The sequence below is a fragment of the Athene noctua genome, chromosome 1 (genome assembly GCF_965140245.1).
Source record: "Athene noctua chromosome 1, bAthNoc1.hap1.1, whole genome shotgun sequence".
NCBI lineage: Eukaryota > Metazoa > Chordata > Aves > Strigiformes > Strigidae > Athene > Athene noctua.
In genome coordinates this window covers 45,999,131-46,021,337 of record NC_134037.1, presented here as the reverse complement: position 1 = coordinate 46,021,337, position 22,207 = coordinate 45,999,131, and the positions used below count along the sequence as shown (strand labels likewise).

The window sequence follows — 22,207 nt, the reverse complement described above, 5'->3', positions numbered from 1 at the left end:
ATAAATAGAGAAAGATTTAATTACATGCTTGGTTAATATTTACAAACATTGAAGTTGTTGTTAGATATGTAAATAAACCACGGAAATAAGAGACAGGGGCTGCAGTAGCCAAGCAAAGCCAAAATATAACAGGTTAGAGTATTTATTGTGAATTGGCATATGCCTGGAGTATGGAATGGAGACACACTATATAAACCGAAAGAATAAATAAATAAATATTGACATTGTTCTACACCTGTTTAGCCTCTGGAGACCAGTGATTTGTGGGACCATATGTTGGACAAAATGAGACTTCATTGATAATTGTAAATGTGGTGACCCCTTGCAAACTGGATATTAAAAATATTAAGTAAATGGCACATTTTAATTATACAGTAAAGAGGCTGTTCTCCACCATTAAAAGACTGCAGCTGTCAGGAGGAATTGATCATATGACAGAAGGTAACATTTATTTGATAGTAGACCTTGGTAAATGACATCCCAAATGATCTTTAGATTCTTAGACAAACACATTCAGTTCAGACTTGGGTTTACCCATGAGGCTTCAGTGTCTTTGTCTTTCAGCTGAGACAATTTTTATGTGTTCCTCATATACTATAGGGCTTGTGGTTTTTTATTTTTGTTTTAATCTGCTTTGCAGTATTTAAATTTCAAATGAAGTATTATTAAATGAGAAACTGTAAACGATGGAGTGTGGAATTGGAAGTCAACACATTTGTTATTCTTTTTGCCAAAGGTATCGAGTAAGTTGCATAATTACCACAGTATTACATCGTCTTTGTCAACATAAAAGAGCTTCCTATCAACTTTGAAAGTGCCACTGGTGAACAACTGAACGTGCAGACTCCAAAGAAGAGCAGCCCAGGAGGAGCTGAGAGCATCCACAATGCCTTACGAAGTTGCATAAGGAAGTGAAGTAAAAACAGGTAGCAGGTAGTCACCAGCAGAAATGCCAAAGGTTCTCATGTATATGCATCTACATCTGAGGCAGAGGAGAGGAACTGCAGGCAGGTTTTGTAGCATCCTTCCTGCCTACTGTGATCTGACTTTAAGACAAATGTGTGAAGGTAAAGCAGCAGCCCGTGTGGATTGATTCTTCTCACTGATCCAGAGAAACCTTTCTATAGACAGGGTTTGATTTCCGCCCCCCCTACTTCTGATTTTATGAAGTGCACATTCCTTGTCTCACATTGTGCCAATCCTGTGGTGAGGCACTTGCAGAGTCTGAAGGTTGGGGCACGTGAAATAAGGAGCTGGAAGAAAGCATGCTGCTATTCCGTTGGAAGCAAAGGGGAGCGTAGGCCCGTAGAATACCTCTTCCTTCCCTTCCTTGCTAACATCCAGCACCTGCAAGTCAAAGCGTACAAAATATTGCAGAAGTCAGAGAAGAAAGTTCAAACACGTTTGCTGGCACATACCACATATGTGCTATTAATCCCAACAGAAAGTTAGTTTCAGATCATTTCCTGCATTTGTGGATCTGGTGAACTATTGCCATCCTCATTGCCCAGATCTCCTGCCAGCTCAGGCACTCAGCAGCAGACGGGGACATTGGATCCTGATTCCGGGCAGCAGAACACACAACCATGCAGGTAGGGTGCTCTGCACACAAGTGCTACTGGTACCACAGCGTACAAATAATTTGTCAGCTTGGTGGGATGTAGGGACCAAGGGAGCTCTATGGAAGCTGAGAGGCTAAATAAAGGAATGACGTAAAGAAAATGAAGATATATGGAAAAAGTGGGTATTTTTCTTACAATGGAGAGAGCAACCTTAAATTTGCTGAAATTGAAGATAAAAGGGCTAGTTTTGCTGGTTAAAGACGGGCACACTGCCAACAACTGAGAAGGGGCAGCACACACAGCTCTGCCAAAACACTCATTATACTACTCTCCCCTTTAATGTGGGGACTGTCTCGGGCAGGCTGCCAGTTCACAATCAGTTTGGGGATGTGGACAAATGTCCACTTAAGAAAGCAAGATCCCAGGATCATTTTCACTTGGCACTAAGCAGTATTTAAACCCAGGTGCAATACTGCAAAGTACCTGCTGATTGTAAATGAGCATGTCAGTGGAGTGCAGCCATGGCCTTGATACTGTGCTATTACTCCATCAGAAGCACTGTATGTCAGCTAGAGTTACCCAAGCTTTTTCCAGTAACAATTGTTACGTACAGTATCCAGCAGCTTACTAAAACTCAAGTATACTATGACTAGAATGTGGTCTTAACTGCTTATCTTGCATTATCTGTTCTTCACAAACGCATGCTAAGTAGCGTTCATTGTAAGACCAGCAGCTCAACATCTAATACATTCCTTTCTTATGCTAAGTCTAACTTCTAGTCTTATGGGACAGTTTGGAGGTGAAATCCTAAAATCCAAAAACTTGGAAGCTAATGAAAATGTTGTTTATCAGCAAAAGTGCAGAAACTGAGATGTAAACAAGAGTTTCCTTCTGTAACTGCCCAGCTGGTCACAAAGTGATGACTGTGATGCAGATTTGTTTCGCTCAGAAACATGCAGAAAGATAAGAATTCCTAATTTCTATACAGGAATACCTGAAAGCCATGGATCTGCAGGCAAGCTGCTCTTTATACAAGATGAGAGAGCAGAAGAGTTTGTTGGACAACCTATTGCCTACAGCAGGGATCAAAAAACTTCCATTCAAGCTTTGAAGCAGCAAGCATTAGGGCAGGCTGTAGACTGACTGAACTCTGTCAAAGAACAACTCGTTAACTCTGGCTGCTCTTCAGAAAGACAACTTGGAGAGAAAAGAATAAAAAAAAAAAAGTCACAAGACGGGCTGAAAAACTGTTAGCCCATGCTCCATCATCCATTTCTGCAACCCTTTTACTTTTGAACTTGACTGTGTAACCTGAGAATAGATACCCATTATTCTGCCCAAAACTTGCCAAAGGAGAGACTCCTCAACCCTGTTTTACTAGAATATCTTAGAAGAATTGCATCTACTGGCTCATCTGGAAATATTTTTAATGTCTACAGGATTTCCTCCCTGTGTTTATGCAGGTTCAGTGGCTGCATAAGAAACATCCTTAATCTCTCCACTTCACATGCATTTTCCTTTTTGAATAACCTCTGTGCAAAATGTATTTTTGCAAAATTATTGGAAAAGACTTTAAAAGAAACCTAAATCACTCACCTGGATACATGCCAAAGGCTCATTTGTCCAAATCGAATAGCCACCAACTAAATATATTCTACCATTGTGGACAGCGACTCCAGACTCATTTTGACCTAAAGCAAAAAAGGAAATAGAAACCACTTTCAGTGTTTAATTAACCCTTTTAACACTGAATGTTGGCGTTCTGTAATAGGATACAAATGCACCTGGCAGCAACCTGACTGTTTCAGAATTCACAACATGTAAGAGTGAAGGTGAAACACGAGGGCTGTTCTTTGCTCTCCACAGGAGCCCCGTACGGTGCTGTCCAGAGAGATATCCCAGATGAGCAATAAACTGTGGCTGTGCAGGGGACCATCTGTTGTCTCCCCGATGGCACAGGTTTTTGTACGTGTGTATTTCATAGGTGATAGGCAAGCTCCCCACCTGCCTCTCGGCTACTGTCGCACATGAATATCCAGACACACGCAGGCCAAGAGAGCTGAACGCCCCTCACGTTCTGCCCACACCTGTTCCCTAACCCATCCCTGCGGGTGCAAGTATGGTGAAAACAGCAGAAGCTGCTGTGCAAACTCATTCCCATTGCAATGGTTTCCTGAACAAGTTTGAAAGCTTTGAAGGATAAATACAGCCTTCAAAAAAATCTGCACTACACAGTGCAACAGGCACATTTACCATTGGTTGCAGAGATGCAAAGAAAAGGTGAGATGCCTTCTTAAGGTGCAGGTTGTGGAGGTCAGATGCCTTCTTAAGGTGCCGGTTGTGGAAACAACCCCTCAAGTTGTATCTGAGGAGAGGCTGCTATCTCACAGCATTTACTGGTATAGGGTCAGCTCCAGAATGAGGGTGCCTGCAGTGTCTGAGCTTTTGCAGTTGCAAATCAGATGATGTCCTTCTAAAGGCTGTCAATGCCTCCAGATAATAATTAGCCAAAGAGCAAAAGAGATATGAAAAACTAGTTCTGTCTGACAGTGTGCAACTACTTTTTAATCTATGTCTCTCTCCCCAATGTCTGTGAAGTAGTCCTATAACCTAACTCAGAAGCCAAGCAACCCTTCTCCAGATCCCAGAGATTAAGAAACCCAATGTAATATCTTTGAGATACAAAGTTGCCACTAAAGCAGCTTTAAACCCACCGGGAGGAAAATGACATAAGGTGACTGTCTTACTTGTCAGACATTCATTTCTCTAACATCATGTTTCTATCTATCCTGAGCTTCTAGTTAAGCTCCTGCATCCTTTTCAGTGGTAGATCTCAGAAATCAGTGCAAATGGAAAAAGGATGAAAAGTGAGGTAGGCCCAGTTCTAGGACTTCTATAGCAGTCTGTGCTGAAACTCTTTGGCAGCCAGTACTGTTACTAATTGAGCTCCAAGTCTGAAGCACAAGAGAATGGTCACAACATTAACACTGTTCTGTTTTGTCCTGGAAATCCATCCTTTTCTGCAAAGCAAAATCCGGCACTACTCTGAGAATGTGTCACGTGTCTGTCTCTCCCAGGGATTTGAAGGGGTAGGACATCTGGGAATTGTAGCAGGTGGTGGTGAAATTTGGTGGACCGTGAGTTGCAAGTTGCTACTGTGACAGTTCTTCCTAATATTGGCCAAGAAGAACTTTACAGATCCTGTAGCTGAGCTGCTCCACTCATCCCTGACTTGACAGAATCCTAACAAAGACCCCTCCTTTCAGGTAATTTAAGAAGATACTGTTTAGAAAGAAGCAACAGTTAATTGATTTCAATGAAAGCTTTGCCCTATAATACCAGCTGAAAGCACTACAAGACAATGTTATCATGGTAGAGATACATCTGCCTGTTGTACACTCAAAACAGGGAGCTGAATCTATCACCACGGGCAAGCTCTTGGAGAATCAAAAATAAGTACTGGTAATACTATGATAAATTATTTTTGATTACTTAATTAATGTGCACCTTCTTAAAAATTTACCCTACAATGTCCTAAAATTGATGTTTTGTAGAACACTGAATGCCAGAACAGTAACCAAAAGTGAGTTGTTGGCCAACAATAGTCCCTAAATGGGAAGCTATTGCAGCAAAGCCGTGGAATTCCACATACTAAAGATATCTAAAGGGAAAAGAATTGGTGTACAATACTTGCCTGTCAACATGTTGAAGCTACAACGTGTCCATTGGTCAGCATCTATGCTGTAGGAGTCTATGTGCCGAACCAGGATCCGATCATTATTGTAGTCAAGATCATTCCCACCTAACACGTAAAGTTTCCTTTGGACAGCAGCCATGGAGTGATACACTCTCCTCTGCAACATCGGGCTACGGCTTAACCACTTATTCTAGAAAAAGAAAGAGAGAACTTGTCTCAGCATTGCTCAAAGACATACCTATATTAGTAGTACAATAATAGTAGCATGTTACTGGTGCAATCCAGAGGGACCTTGACAGGCTTGAAAGGTGGCCCCATGCAAACCTCATGAAGTTCAACAAGGCCAAGTGCAAGGTCCTGCACGTGGGTCAGGGCAATCCCAAACACAAATACAGGCTGGGCAATGAGTGGATTGAGAGCAGCCCTGCGGAGAAGGACCTGGGGGTACTAGTGGATGGAAAACTGACTGTGAGCCAGCAGTGTGCACTCGCAGCCCAGAAAGCCAACTGTATCCTGGGCTGCATCAAGAGAAGTGTGGCCAGCACATCAAGGGAGGTGATGCTCCCCCTCTACTCTGCTCTTGTGAGACCCCACCTGGAGTGCTGTGTTCAGCTCTGGGGCCCCCAACATAAGAAGGACATGGACCTGCTCAAGTGGGTCCAGAGGAGGCCACAGAGATGATCAGGGGGCTGGAGCACCTCCCTTATGAGGACAGGCTGAGTTGGGGTTGTTCACCCTGGAGAAGAGAAGGCTCCAGGGAGACCTTATAGTGGCCTTACAGTACTTAAAGGCATCTACCAGAAAGATGGGGAGGGACTCTATCAGGTAGTGTAGTGATAGGATGAGGGTAATGGTTTTAAACTGAAAGAGGGTAGATTCAGACTAGATATAAGGAAGAAATCTTTTATCATGAGGGTGGTGAGATACTGGAACAAATTGCCCAGAGAATCTGTGGCTGCCCCCTCCCTGGAAGTGTTCAAGGTCAGGTTGGACGGGGCTTTGAGCGACCTGATCTAGTGGAAGCCCCCCACGGCAGGGGGCTTGGAACTAGATGATCTTAAAGGTCCCTTCCAACCCAAACCATTCTATGATTCTGTGATTCTCCTTACCCTTGGCCAGAAACCACAAGTGTATATATTTGTGTTGTTCATATGTTAAACACACGTGTTGGGTGTGACACTGGCAAGACATACTGGATTTTCAACACGTGGTTTACAGTTCTCACATTTAAATTCATTAATTTAATAATATTTCTTGCTCTGTATTTTTCTGTTTAGCTCATCAGGTTTCAAAGCTTTTTTTCTTCCTTATAATTCAGTAGCAAATCCTCCTTAAGCAAGGCTATTAGATGTCTCCTTTGTATACAGTGTTGAAGTTATCTGTACCAACTAGCTCTCTTATGAGGGAAGAGAGATTCTTCTACCTTTCATTATTCAGAATCTTATTTGATCTTATCCTTGGGGAGTGAAGCAACAGGGAAAAATAATTTTCTAAAGAATCTTTTCAAATGATTCATGTATTTGGTTTAATGCTAGCCCTTTATTTGTGGGCACTTACAAAGTGACAGCCTTTTGCATATTTTTCTTCCTGGTTAACAATATTCAAGAATTCTACCTGTTCAGGGGAGGGGCAAGAGGACATGGAAGAAGAGGGATTAAAGGACAATACTTTAAGACCAAGAAAACAGCAGTCCCTGCTACGCCTACCAAATCAAACAACCTGGCAATGAATGAGATTAATTTATTTAAGTGGAGGAAGTTAAAATCTGTGAGGAAATTCTTCACGTTACATGTGCTACCGCTTGCGGTAACTCAAGAGCCTCTAATACTACTGCCTTTTAACCTCTGCAACATATAGCTATACATTTCAATGTGTAATAGTTGAATATTAGGCATTAATGTTTGCATTAGTAGTCCAGTCTCTTAACACCAGACTATAGACACCATCTGCTTTGCAAAGCCTGCCTGCATCCCCTGATTATATCTTTAGCTTCCTCCACTGCAGTGCCTGCCAGGTGAGCCGCAAAGCACTGCAAAGGCAAAGAAACAGAGGGGCCTGGTGGGGTCATTTCTAATAAGCCGGCGTGTGAATACTAATCAGTGGTGGGGAAGCAGAGGTCACCCCAGCCGGCTTGTTGGCAGGTAGCTGTGTGCTCTGTGGCAGATGGCAGGCATTATCGACTCGCCACAAAGGCCTCGCGCAGAAGCAAGCGCTGGTGCTGAATGATAGAGTTATTGAGATTCTGTGCGAGATGCAAGCAGATGTGATGGTTTCCAGTACCCACCGTAAACAATATGCCAGCAGAATTTTTAAAAAGAGCTTGTGTGTACAAACACGAAGCGGACCTCATTTGAAGAATGCGAGCGTACAATTCCTCTGTAACTGTTTACGCGCCAGGCCAGGTTTCTTGCCGTTGGCATGGCACGCTGAAGTAGCCCTGCCACTGGTATTCTGGGGTGCAGCTTTCATGTCAGCAAGTAAAGAATCAAAGCAAAAGATACACAAGTAGAGGCACAGCATCTACATACACCCACCTCATAAACAAAATAAGGTTGCTGCTTGTAATTACTACTTGGATTTAGGACAGAATCAGCATTTGCACAATCAATGCATAAAACTGCACCTCAAAAAGAAAAAAGCAGGTGCGTCATTGCCAACTTTCTGCTTCAGGACCCGTATGTGCTACGCTTTAAAAAGTCAGTGGGAACCACATCCAAGTATCTCCTGGCACAATTTGGTTCCAAATACAGCAATCAAAGACCCTATCCTACAATCAGAAAAGTCAATACTCTCCACGTGGGTGTAAATCAGGCTATGCAACTCTGATTGCAAGCTTAGGACTTCTAATTCTTAATACAAGCAAGAGGGCATAACCATGCCCTAACCCTCTGAAATGGTTACTGAGCCAAGCTAACCTAATCAAAACACATACATAATGTATGAAATAATCCCTAAAAGATATTTTAGGTGCTTGGGTAATGAAATGATAGGCACCCTTGCAGTCAGCAGAATAAGTCACGGCCAGGTAGCATAGTTCTGAAAGTACACAGAAAACAAAAAGCCCATATGTGCAATTCAAAGCAGAAATGCCAATGACAAGGAGCGGTTTTGTGACACTGATTTTGAGTATATGTTGCCCAGGGCTGCTGGATTAAAAAAAAAAAAAAAAAAAAAAAAGAACAAGCAAAATAAATACTGATAAATACAGGGGATTTAAAGCACATTTCTATATTTAATCTAAGATGTTTCTAATGCCTACAGGCTTAAAAAAACATAATAAAAAGTCAGGGTCTCCATTACTCCGTTAAACTCACCCATCAGTCCACAGTGAATTTAAAACACCACTAATTCAAATGGTCAGCAATTTTAGAAAATATATACAATGATTTTTGTAAGGCTAAGAGACCTGTTTGAAGCAAAACATATGAGAAAAAAAACATATACAATACAGATACCCACCTGCTTAGGATCGTAGACCATGAGCCTGTTTTGATACTGTGCAGTATTTGTTACTCCTCCTGTGAAAAGGTTTATACAGGTTATATTTTTTTCCATATAAGCAAAACCAGGACTGAGATCAGGTACAGCAAAATAACCAATTCTAGGGTTCATTTGCTGACATAATTACATGGCATACCACCACTTATGCTTCCATTCCACTGCGCTTTTTAATCTGGTTACAAGGTAGTAAGTAGCACATTTGTCAAACATCCAGAAACACAAAACAGTAACAACAAACAACCCACACACACACTTCCTTTGTGAAGCTAATTCTATGGGCTAAAAATGAGATAAAAATTGATCTGTTTATAGATGACGGTGCATTCAGCCATCATTAAGTTGTGAAGATAAAACTCATCCCTGTTCCAAGGAGCGTGCAGTACATGACATGTTTTAAAGGAAGAGGAGGTGGGCTTGCATCGGAGAGAAGGAAAAGGTCGGAGAGGAGCTCTGCCTAACCAGGAGCATGACGTGGGACACCACTGTCAGCTGGAATGCATAGTACAAGCCTATGCAACTGTGACTGCCTAAATATATTTGAATGAAATCCTGTACTTAGTCTGCATTTTAGAGAGAACATCATCTGGCTTAATTGTAGATTTACATTGGGAGGTTCCTCCATAGTGACCAGGAACAACGCTACCATTTACTTTTCAATAACATTTAGAAAGCAAGGTAAAAAGCACCTCAGAAGAGCCTGGAATAGAGTAGATGCTGTAAACCAACTATTTGCCTCAACACAGTATATGTTTAATGCCTGATCATCCTGTTTTCTATTGGTTTTAACTGGCAAATCTCACTGAGCAAACTGGTGGAAAAAGTTGTCCATCTCAAGTCTGTAATCCTACCTCTGTAAACAGGTTCTCGAGTGTGCTTAAGCCTCCTGGGGACATGGTGGCACTGAAGCACTACCACAGGTCCCAGTCCCCCCTCTGTCACCACCCTAGGCCCATGGGAAGCTGAGACCAGAAATAAACGCCTACAAACTGCATCTCGCCTTCATCCTACCAGAAGACCTGGACGTAACTAGGGCATGCCAGTGAAACTCATGCTGACAAACTTTTCATATTACAGTTTTAACAGCATGTGCCAATGACCAACAAAATCCACAGCAATGAGAGGAAGGAATTTCCTGTGTCATTACATTTGCTGACGCTTCCCTTTTTGAGAGGGCATCCCCTGTTTCAGAGAGCGCAGCAGCAAACCTGCTTTCATTCCTGATGGTTGAGCTATGGCCTAGTTCTAAGGCCACTGAGGTTTTTTTCTTTTATCCCCAACCAACATTAACATGCCTTCAATGCTGGGGAATCCTATTTTTGCCAGTCTCTGACTGCACCTATCACAGCAGTTTGGTTCAGAGCCATACTGTGATTTTGAAGCAACTCCCCCACCTCTCACATGACGTTTTAGGCTGTAGGGTGGGACCGGTGTGCATTCAAGTTAAATCAGCAGCTCTGCTCCAGATGTCCACCAGCTGTGCTCCAGTTACTAACGGGGTATAAGGCTGTAAAAATAGTAACTGGTCTTTCAGATGGCTTTGTACCAGCTGAGTACTGGGAACATTTGGTCCAGAGGTCCAGAATAAATCTAGTCCAAAGCAAAAAATGTGAACTGTACATGGAGTAGCTATAGAGAATTTGGCACCAAAGTTTTATCTGCTGATCTGCTCCTACTGGGCTGAGCTACAAGCCAACATAGATTTGCCCTCTGATCACTCCAAATAACATGAGTGAGGCCCAGAATCTGATCAACAGATAGCAGAAACTACAGACAAATCTATTCAAGAGTCTTGCCATCAACCACTCTAGCAGGGAGGAATAACACTGTTATTTGGGTGCATCTCTGCAAACACCCCCCTGTACTGGGGCTCCTATACATGGATGGAAGCACAGGCTCCCAGCTCAGAGACACTTACAGGCTAAGAGTCAGCCAAGATGAGATGTAGTCTTTCCAAACTGTTTCCACCACACTATGCCACACACTACTCGTCACAGCACCTATGCAGTACACACACAAGAACACGCCTTGGAAAGCAATGATTGTTCCCATGTCTAATCTCACAATCTGTTATTTGTCTCTACGCTGTTGTGCAGCCTTCACAGTGTTAGTGGCCGTCAGCCACATGCACAAAACAATCTTTTCTAGTATCTGCTTTATAATTTGATTTTCTTTTACATAGTTATTTTCACTCCTAGTGTAATGTTTAAAAATGAGATGACATATTAGTATTTTGAAAAATAAAAATCATAGTTATTTGGATGATTACCTTCAGAATGTTAAACTACAGAAGATGCATTGGAAATGGGATGTTGGGTTGTGTATTTCCAATTCAGAAAGGACACATTAATTTGGGGGGAAAGATGTGTAGGAAAAAAAGAAAGAAGGGGATTGCTTCCTCGTAAAATAGTGAAATAATTAAATAACCAAAATTATTTTCCTCTCTTCACAAAAGAGCCCCTCATATCAAGTACACAGCTTACATGTTTTCCCCTGCAATATTGCTCATCTGTGGTGTTTTATCTTTACATTCCCTTCACATACCACTCTTCACTTTTAGATTAATCTGCCAAAATGAGATGCTAAGGATTTGCATACAGATTTGACTACACAAAAATAGATCTGGAATTAATAACAGTCTCTATATGTTTTAATTTCTTCTAGACTGGAGTACCCTTGCCTCCAGCAGTATTCTTGGCTTTGAAAGTCATCAAGCTGATTTGTCTGCTCTTAGGTTATGATGCCACATGCTGCTACACTGTCCCCTGCAATCAAAGTGCTCGCAGAGATAGATTCCATGCCTTCCCCTAACAAGTATATTTTATAGATTGGCAGTTTTGATCTCCCCTCCCCAGGGGGATAATCTGCATCTTAACAGGTTTCTATAGATACATCTGTCATTAAATATGCCATCTTATATCTGCATCAATTTTCAAACTCAAGTTCCTCCTAACTTTGAAGTGCTATAGCAAAAGTTTAAAATTTTCTGCCAAAATTCAAATTTAACAAGTCTGCAATGTCCTCTTGAACTATTTTTTTTTTTTTTCTTAATACTCCAGGCAGCTGGGAAAGGGCAAAAGAAGAGCAATATGTCTTTTAAAAAATAGGAACAGGGGGAAAAAAAAAAGTTTAAATGGTACTAAAAATAATACATACTTTCTCAGAAAAAAAATGGGGTCATTCTGAGATAATTTCTTAAACTTCTCTGCAGTGCTTTCTATGAGGAAGGGAGAGGAAAGGCAGGGAAGCATCATAACGACACTTGAGAAGAAGTATTGAAAAATAGAAACCATGCTATTAAATTTGATGTTAAGCAATAGCAGCTAATGTGGTAGTAACCCATCAGTTAAGGAAAGAAAAAAAATGTCTGGCTGGGCAAATGACAGAAAATTTACAGTTTGGTCATTTGCTCACTGGATTTTATAAACAGAGTGATGATTTTACCACTTTACCATGAGCAGCTCGCTTTAAGGACTAGAGTTTCTGGGAGGCAAGGAGCACTCTCAGGACAAGCCTGTGTCTTTCTTGCTCTTACAGACATGAGAACACACACACGGAAAGCCCAGCATCCAACCCGTGGGCTTACAAAAATTTTTTACACTGCCACAGTCACTGTTGCTCAGTCCCATACAGGCCATAACCCTGCTTTTTCAGTCCTCCAAGATCTGTAAATTCCCAACTCATGCAACAATGCCCCTCTACAGGGGCAAGTTGCTGGAGGATTCCAAGACCCACCATGTCCAGCCCTTCTCCACACATGGGAAATATTTTTGATTGTTATAGCCTCCCAGATAGGCCACAAACTGCACTGAAGAACACCTTTAATAAAGAAACTTCTAAAAAGTTAAGGGTGGGAGGCTATAGATTCGACACCATTTTCCCAATCAAAAATTTATAATCCATATTTATAACATGTCCTAGTAAGACCCCCATATGACTTGAGAAATCCAATCCAATCCAAATCCCCTAGAAAATCTCACAACTCTCTCCGAAGTCCCCAAGTGCTAGGCTGCGTGTGTGAATCTGAGTTCACTGGGAGACGTGTAAAACTACATGTTGGCAAAGAGCTCCCACGTGTGTTCCTTCCAGCAAATTCAGAGAAAATATAGAAACTCATGACATGCGCCCCAAGGTGCTCTGCTATTTTAAAATAGAGATCTCTACTCTCTTACATGTCTGTGTGTTAAACACAAGATAATCCTTCCTCAACATGCAAGCCCCACTGCCTTTTACTTCAGCCAGCCCAGGTGCAGTCAGGACAGCTGAGCTGGAGTATATTCTCCCACCCTAGTGAGATCCCTGGAAGATGCCAACAGAAGCTCCAATTAACACTATTCCACCCCAGATGCAATCCAGCTGCAAACAAGAGGGGCACAAGCCCTAGTTTGCTTGTGGGTTAGTTTTGGGGTTTGTTTAATCACTGAAGTCTGATGTTTACATTCGATCTAAGAAGAATCAGTGGCGTGAAACCTATAACATCGATGCTTGTAAGCTGTGAGATCCATTACCTTTATTCAAATATAATAATAATAACAATAATAATGAAGAAACACTGTTCCATATACAAACTAAGACTGGATCACTGAGGCATTTTTTATGTACTTGTTAATCTCGCACTCTTGATAATTTCTGTCCCAGCCGTATCACAAAAATTGATTTGGTTAGACACTATAAATTCCCATTTATTCCAGATCTATTTTTCGTTAAAGAATTTTACAGGCATTTACTGAGAAAAAATTTTCTTCTCCTCACAACAAACAGCATACTTACAGTAGGGTAATACTTTTCACACCAAACCACTTGCAAACTCAGAAAAATTTTCCAAGATATGTTATCTCCATCATTTCCTTGGTCAAAATCTCCACCATTAGGGAAAAAATAATTTTAAAATCTTGAATTTTGAAGAAAAAGCTCTTAAATATGAAACAACTGTACAGGGTTGGCTTGTTTATCACCACCCACCCCCCCCCCCTCCCCAGGTTGAATTTCCATGTGCATGTCAAGATGTGGTTTTAGTTGATAGACTTAAGGTCAGGCAACTCAGACCTCTGCAAAACAACAGCATAATACTTTGCTTTACAGAAGACTTCTCATGTGCTCATCTCCTGAGTACTTAAGGTAGAGGGGAAACTTCATTATCCCAGGCTGCAGGTGCAGGAATGGCCCAAAGCTGAACTGCCTGGCAGAGGTTCCCTGCCCCTCTCTGTCCACAGCGGCACTACACCTATACAGGAGAAGGAAGGTTAACGTGTATAGAAAAGCAGATCTGCATGAGTGCCACGGAGGATGCAGGGAAATGGGCATAGTTCAAGTTCTCGCTCTTACGGAAAATATTTCCCTGCTTTTATAGGGAATGATTGTTAGTAATGTTGAACTCCAAAGGGTTTGGTGCATTTTGTTTCTCTTTCACTCAAATACTTCACTCCTCAAGCATGTGGTATGCAATTCGTTTGTGAAATGGGTCACGGTGTCAGATGTTAACTGGAGCCTCTAAGATTCATCTTTCTATAAAATTTCAAAACCATCTGCCCACTGTACTGTCAGTACAGAAAACTTACTTTAATGAATTCTCATCTACTTTTTAAAATAATAAAATAAAATGCAGGCTGTGAAAAAATTTAAAAAAAAAAAAAAAAAAAAGACGAGAAAAAATGATGACACAAATATAAAAATATGTTCCGCAATATATGGAGCTCAGAAAACCTTGAGAGCTGAACCCACTTGTGCTGTCCAATGGGTCTGACTAGTTCCAGAGTGCAGAAGGCTCCCTCTGAGCCTTCTGGCAAGTTAAAACACCCAAAGAGTTGGTGGCAGCTTAGGAGTCCTCCTGTCACCTGCAACACTGGCCACCCATCTCCTACTGCCAGCGTGTGGTTATGCTTGTACAGTGTTTTGATGAGCACATTTCCCTTCCCTGATGCCTTTGCCATCATTTTATGCTCTATTATTTTTGATTCCTTCTCATAGTTGTCCCAAAGGAGCAGCAAAGTAAAGCTGAAAATGAATCCCAATAATAATAATAGAAATCCCTTAAGTCTAGTCAGCTTTTGATTAGCAAAGCCTTTAAAGACAAGGGGATGTAGCAGAGGCACTGAGGCTTTGGCTATAGTGCAAGTAAATGGTCTGTGTGCAGGTCATGTTTTGACGACTCTCTCCTCAAACAGAAGGGCTAGAAATTTATCACAATTTCATTTATTCACTTGCTAAAAAACTGGGCACATATTCATGGTTACCTTGCCAGCTGGTAGTGGCAGAGTGACTTTGAGAGCTCTTGCTGATGACCCGTGTTTCCCAGAAATACCAGCAGGGATACAGCTCAGAAACATCCCTAACTCAGACTAATTTTTTAATTACTTAATTTTAGGCCACATACTTCAAAATTAGGCTCCCTTCTGCATTACTGACTACTCTTATGCTAACACCTTATATCTGATGACTAACAATGGATTATTTCAGCAGGGATTACTGATATATTTGGAACAATAAAACACCTCTCTGTACTGTTCCTCTGCCTCTGAATATACACATACAGTGAGATACATTCTGGTCCTAAACAATTAATTAATAATAGAAAGCTAGCTATGGTTATTGCATCTCCATCTACTTTTATTTTTACAATAACTCTATTCAATACACAGAAACCGGTTTTCAATTTGTGAGTACATAATTCAGATCAATACCCTACTGAAGTATTGCATTGTACGCTCTCGTACTTCATAGCAACTTGTCAGAATCTAACAACTCAAAGCTGCTAAGCATTTTCCCCAAAACTATACAAAATACAACTGAAAAGTCCTACCTACCTTATTCCACTGCCAAAGCATCGCTCCTTACCATGACTTTACAACAGAGGTTATGTTGGTAGCATTTTCAAATATAAATGGAACAATACTAATAAAATATTTTTTGCTGCTTTGCCTAGTTTTAAAGAATTCGTCTAATAGGCTTCCACTTACCTCTTCCCCTGATTCTACAGCTGTATTAGAGGCATAGCCTTGAACATGATATCACACTGCCTCACTATATAAGTGAAGATAGTATTTAAACACACAGGCAGGCTTGCATTTCACTTATGTAACTAAGTACATTAGTTAATCCTCAGCATAATTTTCCCTTTCCTAGCAGATCTGGAAAAATTAAAAGTAATTTTCAACCAGTCCTACATTTAACTTAAAAATCCCTATCAAATACTTTCTTGTATTGTGTCGGTTTGGTTGTTTGTTGAGTTGGGGTTTTTTGGAGGGGGTGGGGTGAGGGTATTTTTTACAGGGAAAAAAAAAAAAAGAAAAAATATTACTTTTACCACACTCTGATGGATGTTTCCAGTGCTTGCTCAATGATTTTATATGAATATGCTTAACACAATTTCCTAAAAAGCCCTGTTTTTCATAGAGACTGACAAATACAAACCACAAGAAATAAAAAAAAAAAAAAAAAAATTTAAATCAAGACACAGTAGTAGTAGCATCCATGTATTTGAATTGCCCATCACAGACACACATCCCTCTTCACTGATAAAACAGGAAAAGTAGTGAACAAACAGGGTAATGCTCTGAACCCACCCAACTGATATCCTAAAGCAGAAACCCTCTTTCCGTACCAAACCTGGGTCTCAAGACTCACTGTGTGGAATCCACACTTCAGCATTAACACACAGCACAAACTCTACAAGACTCCTTCAATGCCAATTGCTAAAGCAAGCGACCCAAAGCACCTGCCAGGGACCTTGGTGATTTTCTGCGTTCTGTCACGATTTAATTCCAAAGTCATCGTTCATGATTTTAGTGTATATTTATAAAAATAGATACCTGCTACCTGTCCCCCCAATGCTTGGGAATCCATTCTCACAAGGCACTTAATCCGTATGAGCAGAAAAGTACATCTGCAAGTTGCCCTGCTAACCTAAATGGCACACTTTGACAAGCACAGGGAAGGCCTAAGTAGCTAACTTAATCTTTCATTCATATACCATCTTTTCACCAGAGGCATCCCAGACCACATTAAAATCCCCAGGGGGTATCTACAGTGAAGATGGCAATTGCTGAACAATTTCCTCAAGGGCTGGCCTCATTTACTCATTAACTTCCTTGGTAAATATTACAACTTTATAACCTTCCATGACACACTTCTTACTAAAAGGTGGATATTTTTCCATCAAACCTTCTGCAAACAGCATCAATCTTATCCCAAAGTAACTAATACCAGAAAAGTCACTACAAAGACTGATGGCAATGTCCTCAAGTCCCATCACTGGTCACATGCAATGCCTATATGTTCAACTATCTGTGCCATAAAGCTATGATTACATCTAGGCAGTCCTGTGCACTTGTTATGGACAGTCAGAGCTGTGCGTGATTTCTAGCTAAGGTCATCTTGGACTGCTACAATATCCTGAAGAGCAAGTGGGAGAAATTTATATATCGGCCCTCAAGCCCTGGATCGACACAAGCCAACAAGCACTTAACTCCCCATTTCATTATCAGGAATAAATGCAGTGGTACCAGATAATACTACAGAAACAGGATCTTGGATTCGGTTTCAGGAAGCACACAGAATTTGTCATCTGAAATCTGTTCAGAAGTGCATTAACATTCCAATTCACTGTGATTTATGAATGGCGACTGGAGGTATCACATACCATATATGCAGCTTTGAAACACAGAGGAATATTTAGCAGACAAAAAATATTGCATAGGTACATTATGCTCCTATACTTGTGATCAGGCTTGATTGTACACATCCAGGCTTAAACTCTCTGAAATACCCATCTCCTAAGACAAAAGTTATCAGGACATATAAACTAAAGAAGATTTATGAGTTTCATTCAAGACAGTACTTTGGTATTTTGTTAGTACCTCAAACCGTGTGAAACGTTTTCTACCTGATATCCAAAGAAGACCATCCACCACATATCCTGCATGGCATGAGAGCGACCGATCAAAGGACTGTACAAAGGTCCACTTGTTCTTCTTGGGGCAATAACGTTCCACCGTAGGTAACACTTGACGCAATTCATTTCTGCCCCCTGCTGCATAGAGGTACTCGTCCACTGCTCCCAGCACAAAGTGTTCCCTACAGTTCTTCATCGGAGCTATCTCAGCCCAAGAGTTAGTGCGGGGGTCATATCGACAGGCAGTTCTCACCGCACAAGTGCGCCCTGTGGAATGCTCTGCCTCTCCACCAGCCACAAAAAGAAAGTCTCCCATGACAGCAACACAGTGGTGGCTTCTCCCTACAGGCATAGGCGCTAGCTCGCTCCAGTTTGCGATCCCTGCGATATGAACGTTCTCTTGATCTACTGGATTGAAGTATCGCAATTCCTTCACTTTGCAGACTTCACGTTTTTTCCCACCAATAATGTAAAGAGTATCTGACTGGAAACGAGGTTTCGTCCTTCTGGTTTGCCAAACTGGCTGTGCATAGATGCTCTGGTGGTAAGTCAAGGCCTCCTTAATAAGTGCCGTTGCAGTTTCACTAGCTTGGACAAGAGGATGACAAAGAGCTACAGTATGCAGTGTATCCACATTCATAAGGCCAAAGCGGACATACTGAAGAAGTTCATCCATGTACTGGTAGCGGCAGTTGTGCTCCAACCACCTCACAGCCAGCTAGAAGTGGAGAGAAAGAAGGAGAAAACCAAGACACCAATTATTTGTGTACAATTCTGTCAAAATTTGGTCCTTTGAAAACTGCTTGCATTCCAAGAACAGCTATATACTTGCCTCAGTAGTGACATCAATCAGTCTAGAAAGCATGCGAGTCAACATAGAAGATACCTACTAAAACTCCACCTATAATATACATAAAAGCATTGTATTGCACCAGTCCCCCTAAATAATTTCCACAGCATTATCAGATTGCAACACTCCTATGCAATACTCTTGATGTACAAACTGTTGGTGATGCTGTAGGAGACCACAACATCCCAGAATCAAGCTGCTGAAGGAATAATATAAATGTAGGGACTATGTGATCACTGGAGACCATGCATACACTAGAAAGAAAAGCTCTAAGTGTTCAGCAATTGCAGCTAGTATTAGCAGCCAAAATTAAACATAGTCTTTAAATTGCATAAAGCATATTGAATCCAACCAGGTCTAAAAAGAGGCTAGGAAGGAACTAAACAATTTCAAGAACTGTTGTATAAGTTATTCTTGAAAACCTCCAGTGATGAAGACACCTGAACTTCCTTAGGAAAACCACTCCCATGCTCAGCTATCCCCTCAGAAAAATTTTCCTTTTACCTATGCCGGATTTCTAAACCCTTCAACCCATTGTTCCATTTTCCACTATTTCAAAACTCGGGAACCCCCAGGCCAACCCTGGAAACTGATCCATCCATACAGGATGAAAAGCAGTTTGCTACCCTCCTTTTCTCCCCCACCTCTGATGCAGTACAATATGTGTGTTGCAGTTTCCTCTTCTCGGAATGAAAAAGTCTCTCAATCCATCTTGGGTCACATTTTCTAAACCTCTGTTGCTTGGCTCACAGTTCTGTGTTACTGAAAGGAAACACCCCTCTTAATGTTTGCTGCTGAAAACTGCATATAAATCTTCCTCTTAAGGCTGTAGTAGTAGCAGCAAATAGATTGGAAGGATCTCTTTGACTGTAACAATCTATGCCATTCTTGCTTGTGCATCACTACCCAAGACTGTCAGTGCAGTATGATACTGCTGATTCATGTTTAAGCTCATGATGCATACTATTCCCACCTCTTTTTTTTCTGCAGAACTTCTGCAAAGCGTTATGCTTTCTCTGTCATTACTGAACTCTACTATTTACTTCAGGACATTGGTCCAAATCTGTCAAGATCATTCTCAATCCTAGTTATATTTTCGAAAGTGCTTGAAAGAGCATTCCACCTTCTGATTCTCTGAAAACATAAAACCCATATTATGCTTTCACCCAAGTCATTAACAAAGACATTGACTAATTCTGGATGAGGATAGACTCTTCTACTTGATACTTCATTTCATCCTGACAAAGAACTTGTGGAGCAGGAGTTTCTAACTAGCTGTGTGATAACAACAGTTTCAGCTAAAGCTTACTGCCCTGTAATGCTCATGAGAATGCCACATGAAGGAGCTGAAACAAAAGGTTTCTGTTACTCATAACTTTCATATACACATGGTATAACAAATTTATTGCTGCTTCCATAATCTGTCAGAGGGGGAAGATGACAAAACAAAACCGCCTCCTTAAGATTAATTTGAAACACTTTCTCCACTGTGCTATTCAACCCGTGAAACAAAGAATCAATTGCAACAGTTGTTCAGTCAGTTAAAGTATTGAGTTTCAAAATGTGCATTAGCTATATATGTATTTTGAGTTGTTAGTAAAAAAGGTGTTAGTTAAATTTGAAAGTATTTATGGACTTGAAATCATTGAGCGTTTACATTCACATGTTCTAAATCCACCAAATCCATGTGTCAGGTGTCTCCTACTGAGTAGTTTTAGGCAACTCCATGTCTTACGCCATGTGAATCAAAAGTCTTCAGAGGCCTCAGTCTTCAGAGGTACTTAGCTCTCATTATTGACTAGACACTTGAAACTGAAGTGCAATTCAGGCTATCTTCATCATGATGAAGACACCAACTGATTTCATACCAAGTGAATGATGTGTGTGTTGCTGTATTAAAAGAGAATTTACGAAAACTGAGTTCTTATCTGTCATCACTTGCATCCAAGTGATTGCTTATAGCTCGTGCCTTCACTCACATCTAAAATGACATCGTGGAGGTATCACCTGTGCTATAATGACAGCCATTACAGACTTTTAAGACATTCACTAATGTATACCACGTCTTGGTAACCACAAGGCTTTTAAAGGAAGTTTAACATTAATGCCTGTTAATATCTTAGAACTTCACCTCTCCTCTTACTTTATAGTCCTCCCTCCCCCAATAAACACTATATAAACACACAAGCAACATCCATTCATACCTGTCAAAGACACAGTATCTGCATTCATTTCTGCATATGGATGTGTGACGAGCTGCAGCAGAAGGGATGGACATCTCCATTACAATACATTTTCTCTGCTGCGTGAAGTTTGGCAAAAGCAACTTGGTTCACACTGAGTTTGGTCTGTACTGAGAATATTTCTGGAGTTGTAGAAAATGTTTCACTGAAACCAATAATGCTTAATGTTTCTCTAAAATCATAGAATTTCTAAACTCCCACAGGGATGGTGCAAAGTGATATAAAGATTCCGTTGTCATTCATAGGAAATGTAGAATCTATTGCCAATCTTGAACCAAAACTTTCTCCATTCTTTCCTACATTATTTCATCCCCATTTATCTGTCCTGCATCTTTATTTATGAAAACTTATGAACCTTTCCAAATTAAATTTATGGCAACCTCCTTGGGATCCTCTAAATGCTTCACCTAAAGGCATCTTTGGGCTACACTACTTCCACCTTTCCCTTCTGACAAGCAACTGCCACAGGGAGAGTAAGGTGAATTCCAGACTGTCTTTTGTGTAGGTAGCTACTGGCTCTTAGCAGACTCCATGTCTGAGATCAGTTTGCAGTGGAGTGCTACATTTTATCATATTAATTTAGAAAGCAGGGCTAAGAACCCTGCACATCACTGTATCACCTGGATGGTCTGTAGGCATGTACTAATCATCAGACAAGCTCTACTGGGTCTTAGGGAGGCAACTGAGGTCTGGGAATCACGATCTGGTTAGAAGTTCCTGTCCACATCAACTCATGCTACTGTTTGAACACAATTTAGCCACAGTATCCTATGACCCACACCTAATCTGTGGCACGCCAAGGCAGAGAAAAGGCCGTAAGAGCTAAAAGCTATAATGTTTTTATCTCCTTCTCTTGCTGTTGATAACAATGACCGTTACTCAATTTTAAATGCCATAAATTAATTTTGGGACACTCCTTAAAAATAACTGCAAGGAATTGAAGCCACAAATGTTGGTATTTGTATGTATATTCATAAAATACAAGACCAACCCCTAAGCTGTGACACAACGCTATGGAACAGGTCATATGGTTTTAGGGGCACTCACAAACTGAGCCTTAGACTTCCACATTTGCTATGCAGCACACATTGTTATGGTGCTCTCTAGCAGAACATGGTGTCTCTCACTATAGATGCATGGAAGAAAATTGAGTTATCTGGGTGGGTGAATAAATGTTCTAGTCACTGGATGGTCTGGCACCCATTGGAAGGCTGGATTAGTTCAAAGAAGGAAAATTAAATTCCCAAACAAGTTTTTTGCTTGTAGTAGAAATAGTCACTGATGGACTGTAATACAGTTCTAAATATCCTTCAGTGGAAAGAAGGCAAATATAACTCTCACGAACATATGACAGAAGCACAAACTCCCATGTAACGTATCAGTTACAAAATCTGTATAACTATCAATACGAGTTCTACCACCTTTACTCAGTTTTTGTTTAATCCTGATTTAGAAACCTGGTGCCTA

At 40.9% G+C, this 22,207-nt stretch overlaps 1 protein-coding gene across 3 annotated transcripts in view; it reads right to left on the bottom strand.

The window, feature by feature from the left end:
• Positions 1-427: 427 nt before the first annotated feature.
• KLHL32 (kelch like family member 32) overlaps positions 428-22,207 on the bottom strand; it is a 130,175-nt gene continuing 108,395 nt past the window's right edge. For all 3 annotated transcript variants that reach the window (XM_074896078.1, XM_074896077.1, XM_074896076.1), the window contains 5 exons: positions 17,639-18,365; positions 8,719-8,777; positions 5,257-5,449; positions 3,159-3,253; positions 428-1,347 (listed from right to left, as the gene is read on the bottom strand). In XM_074896078.1, the coding sequence (XP_074752179.1) occupies positions 1,186-1,347; positions 3,159-3,253; positions 5,257-5,449; positions 8,719-8,777; positions 17,639-18,365 (1,236 nt within the window). In that variant the 3' untranslated portion in view covers positions 428-1,185. The remainder of the gene's footprint in view (positions 1,348-3,158; positions 3,254-5,256; positions 5,450-8,718; positions 8,778-17,638; positions 18,366-22,207) is intronic.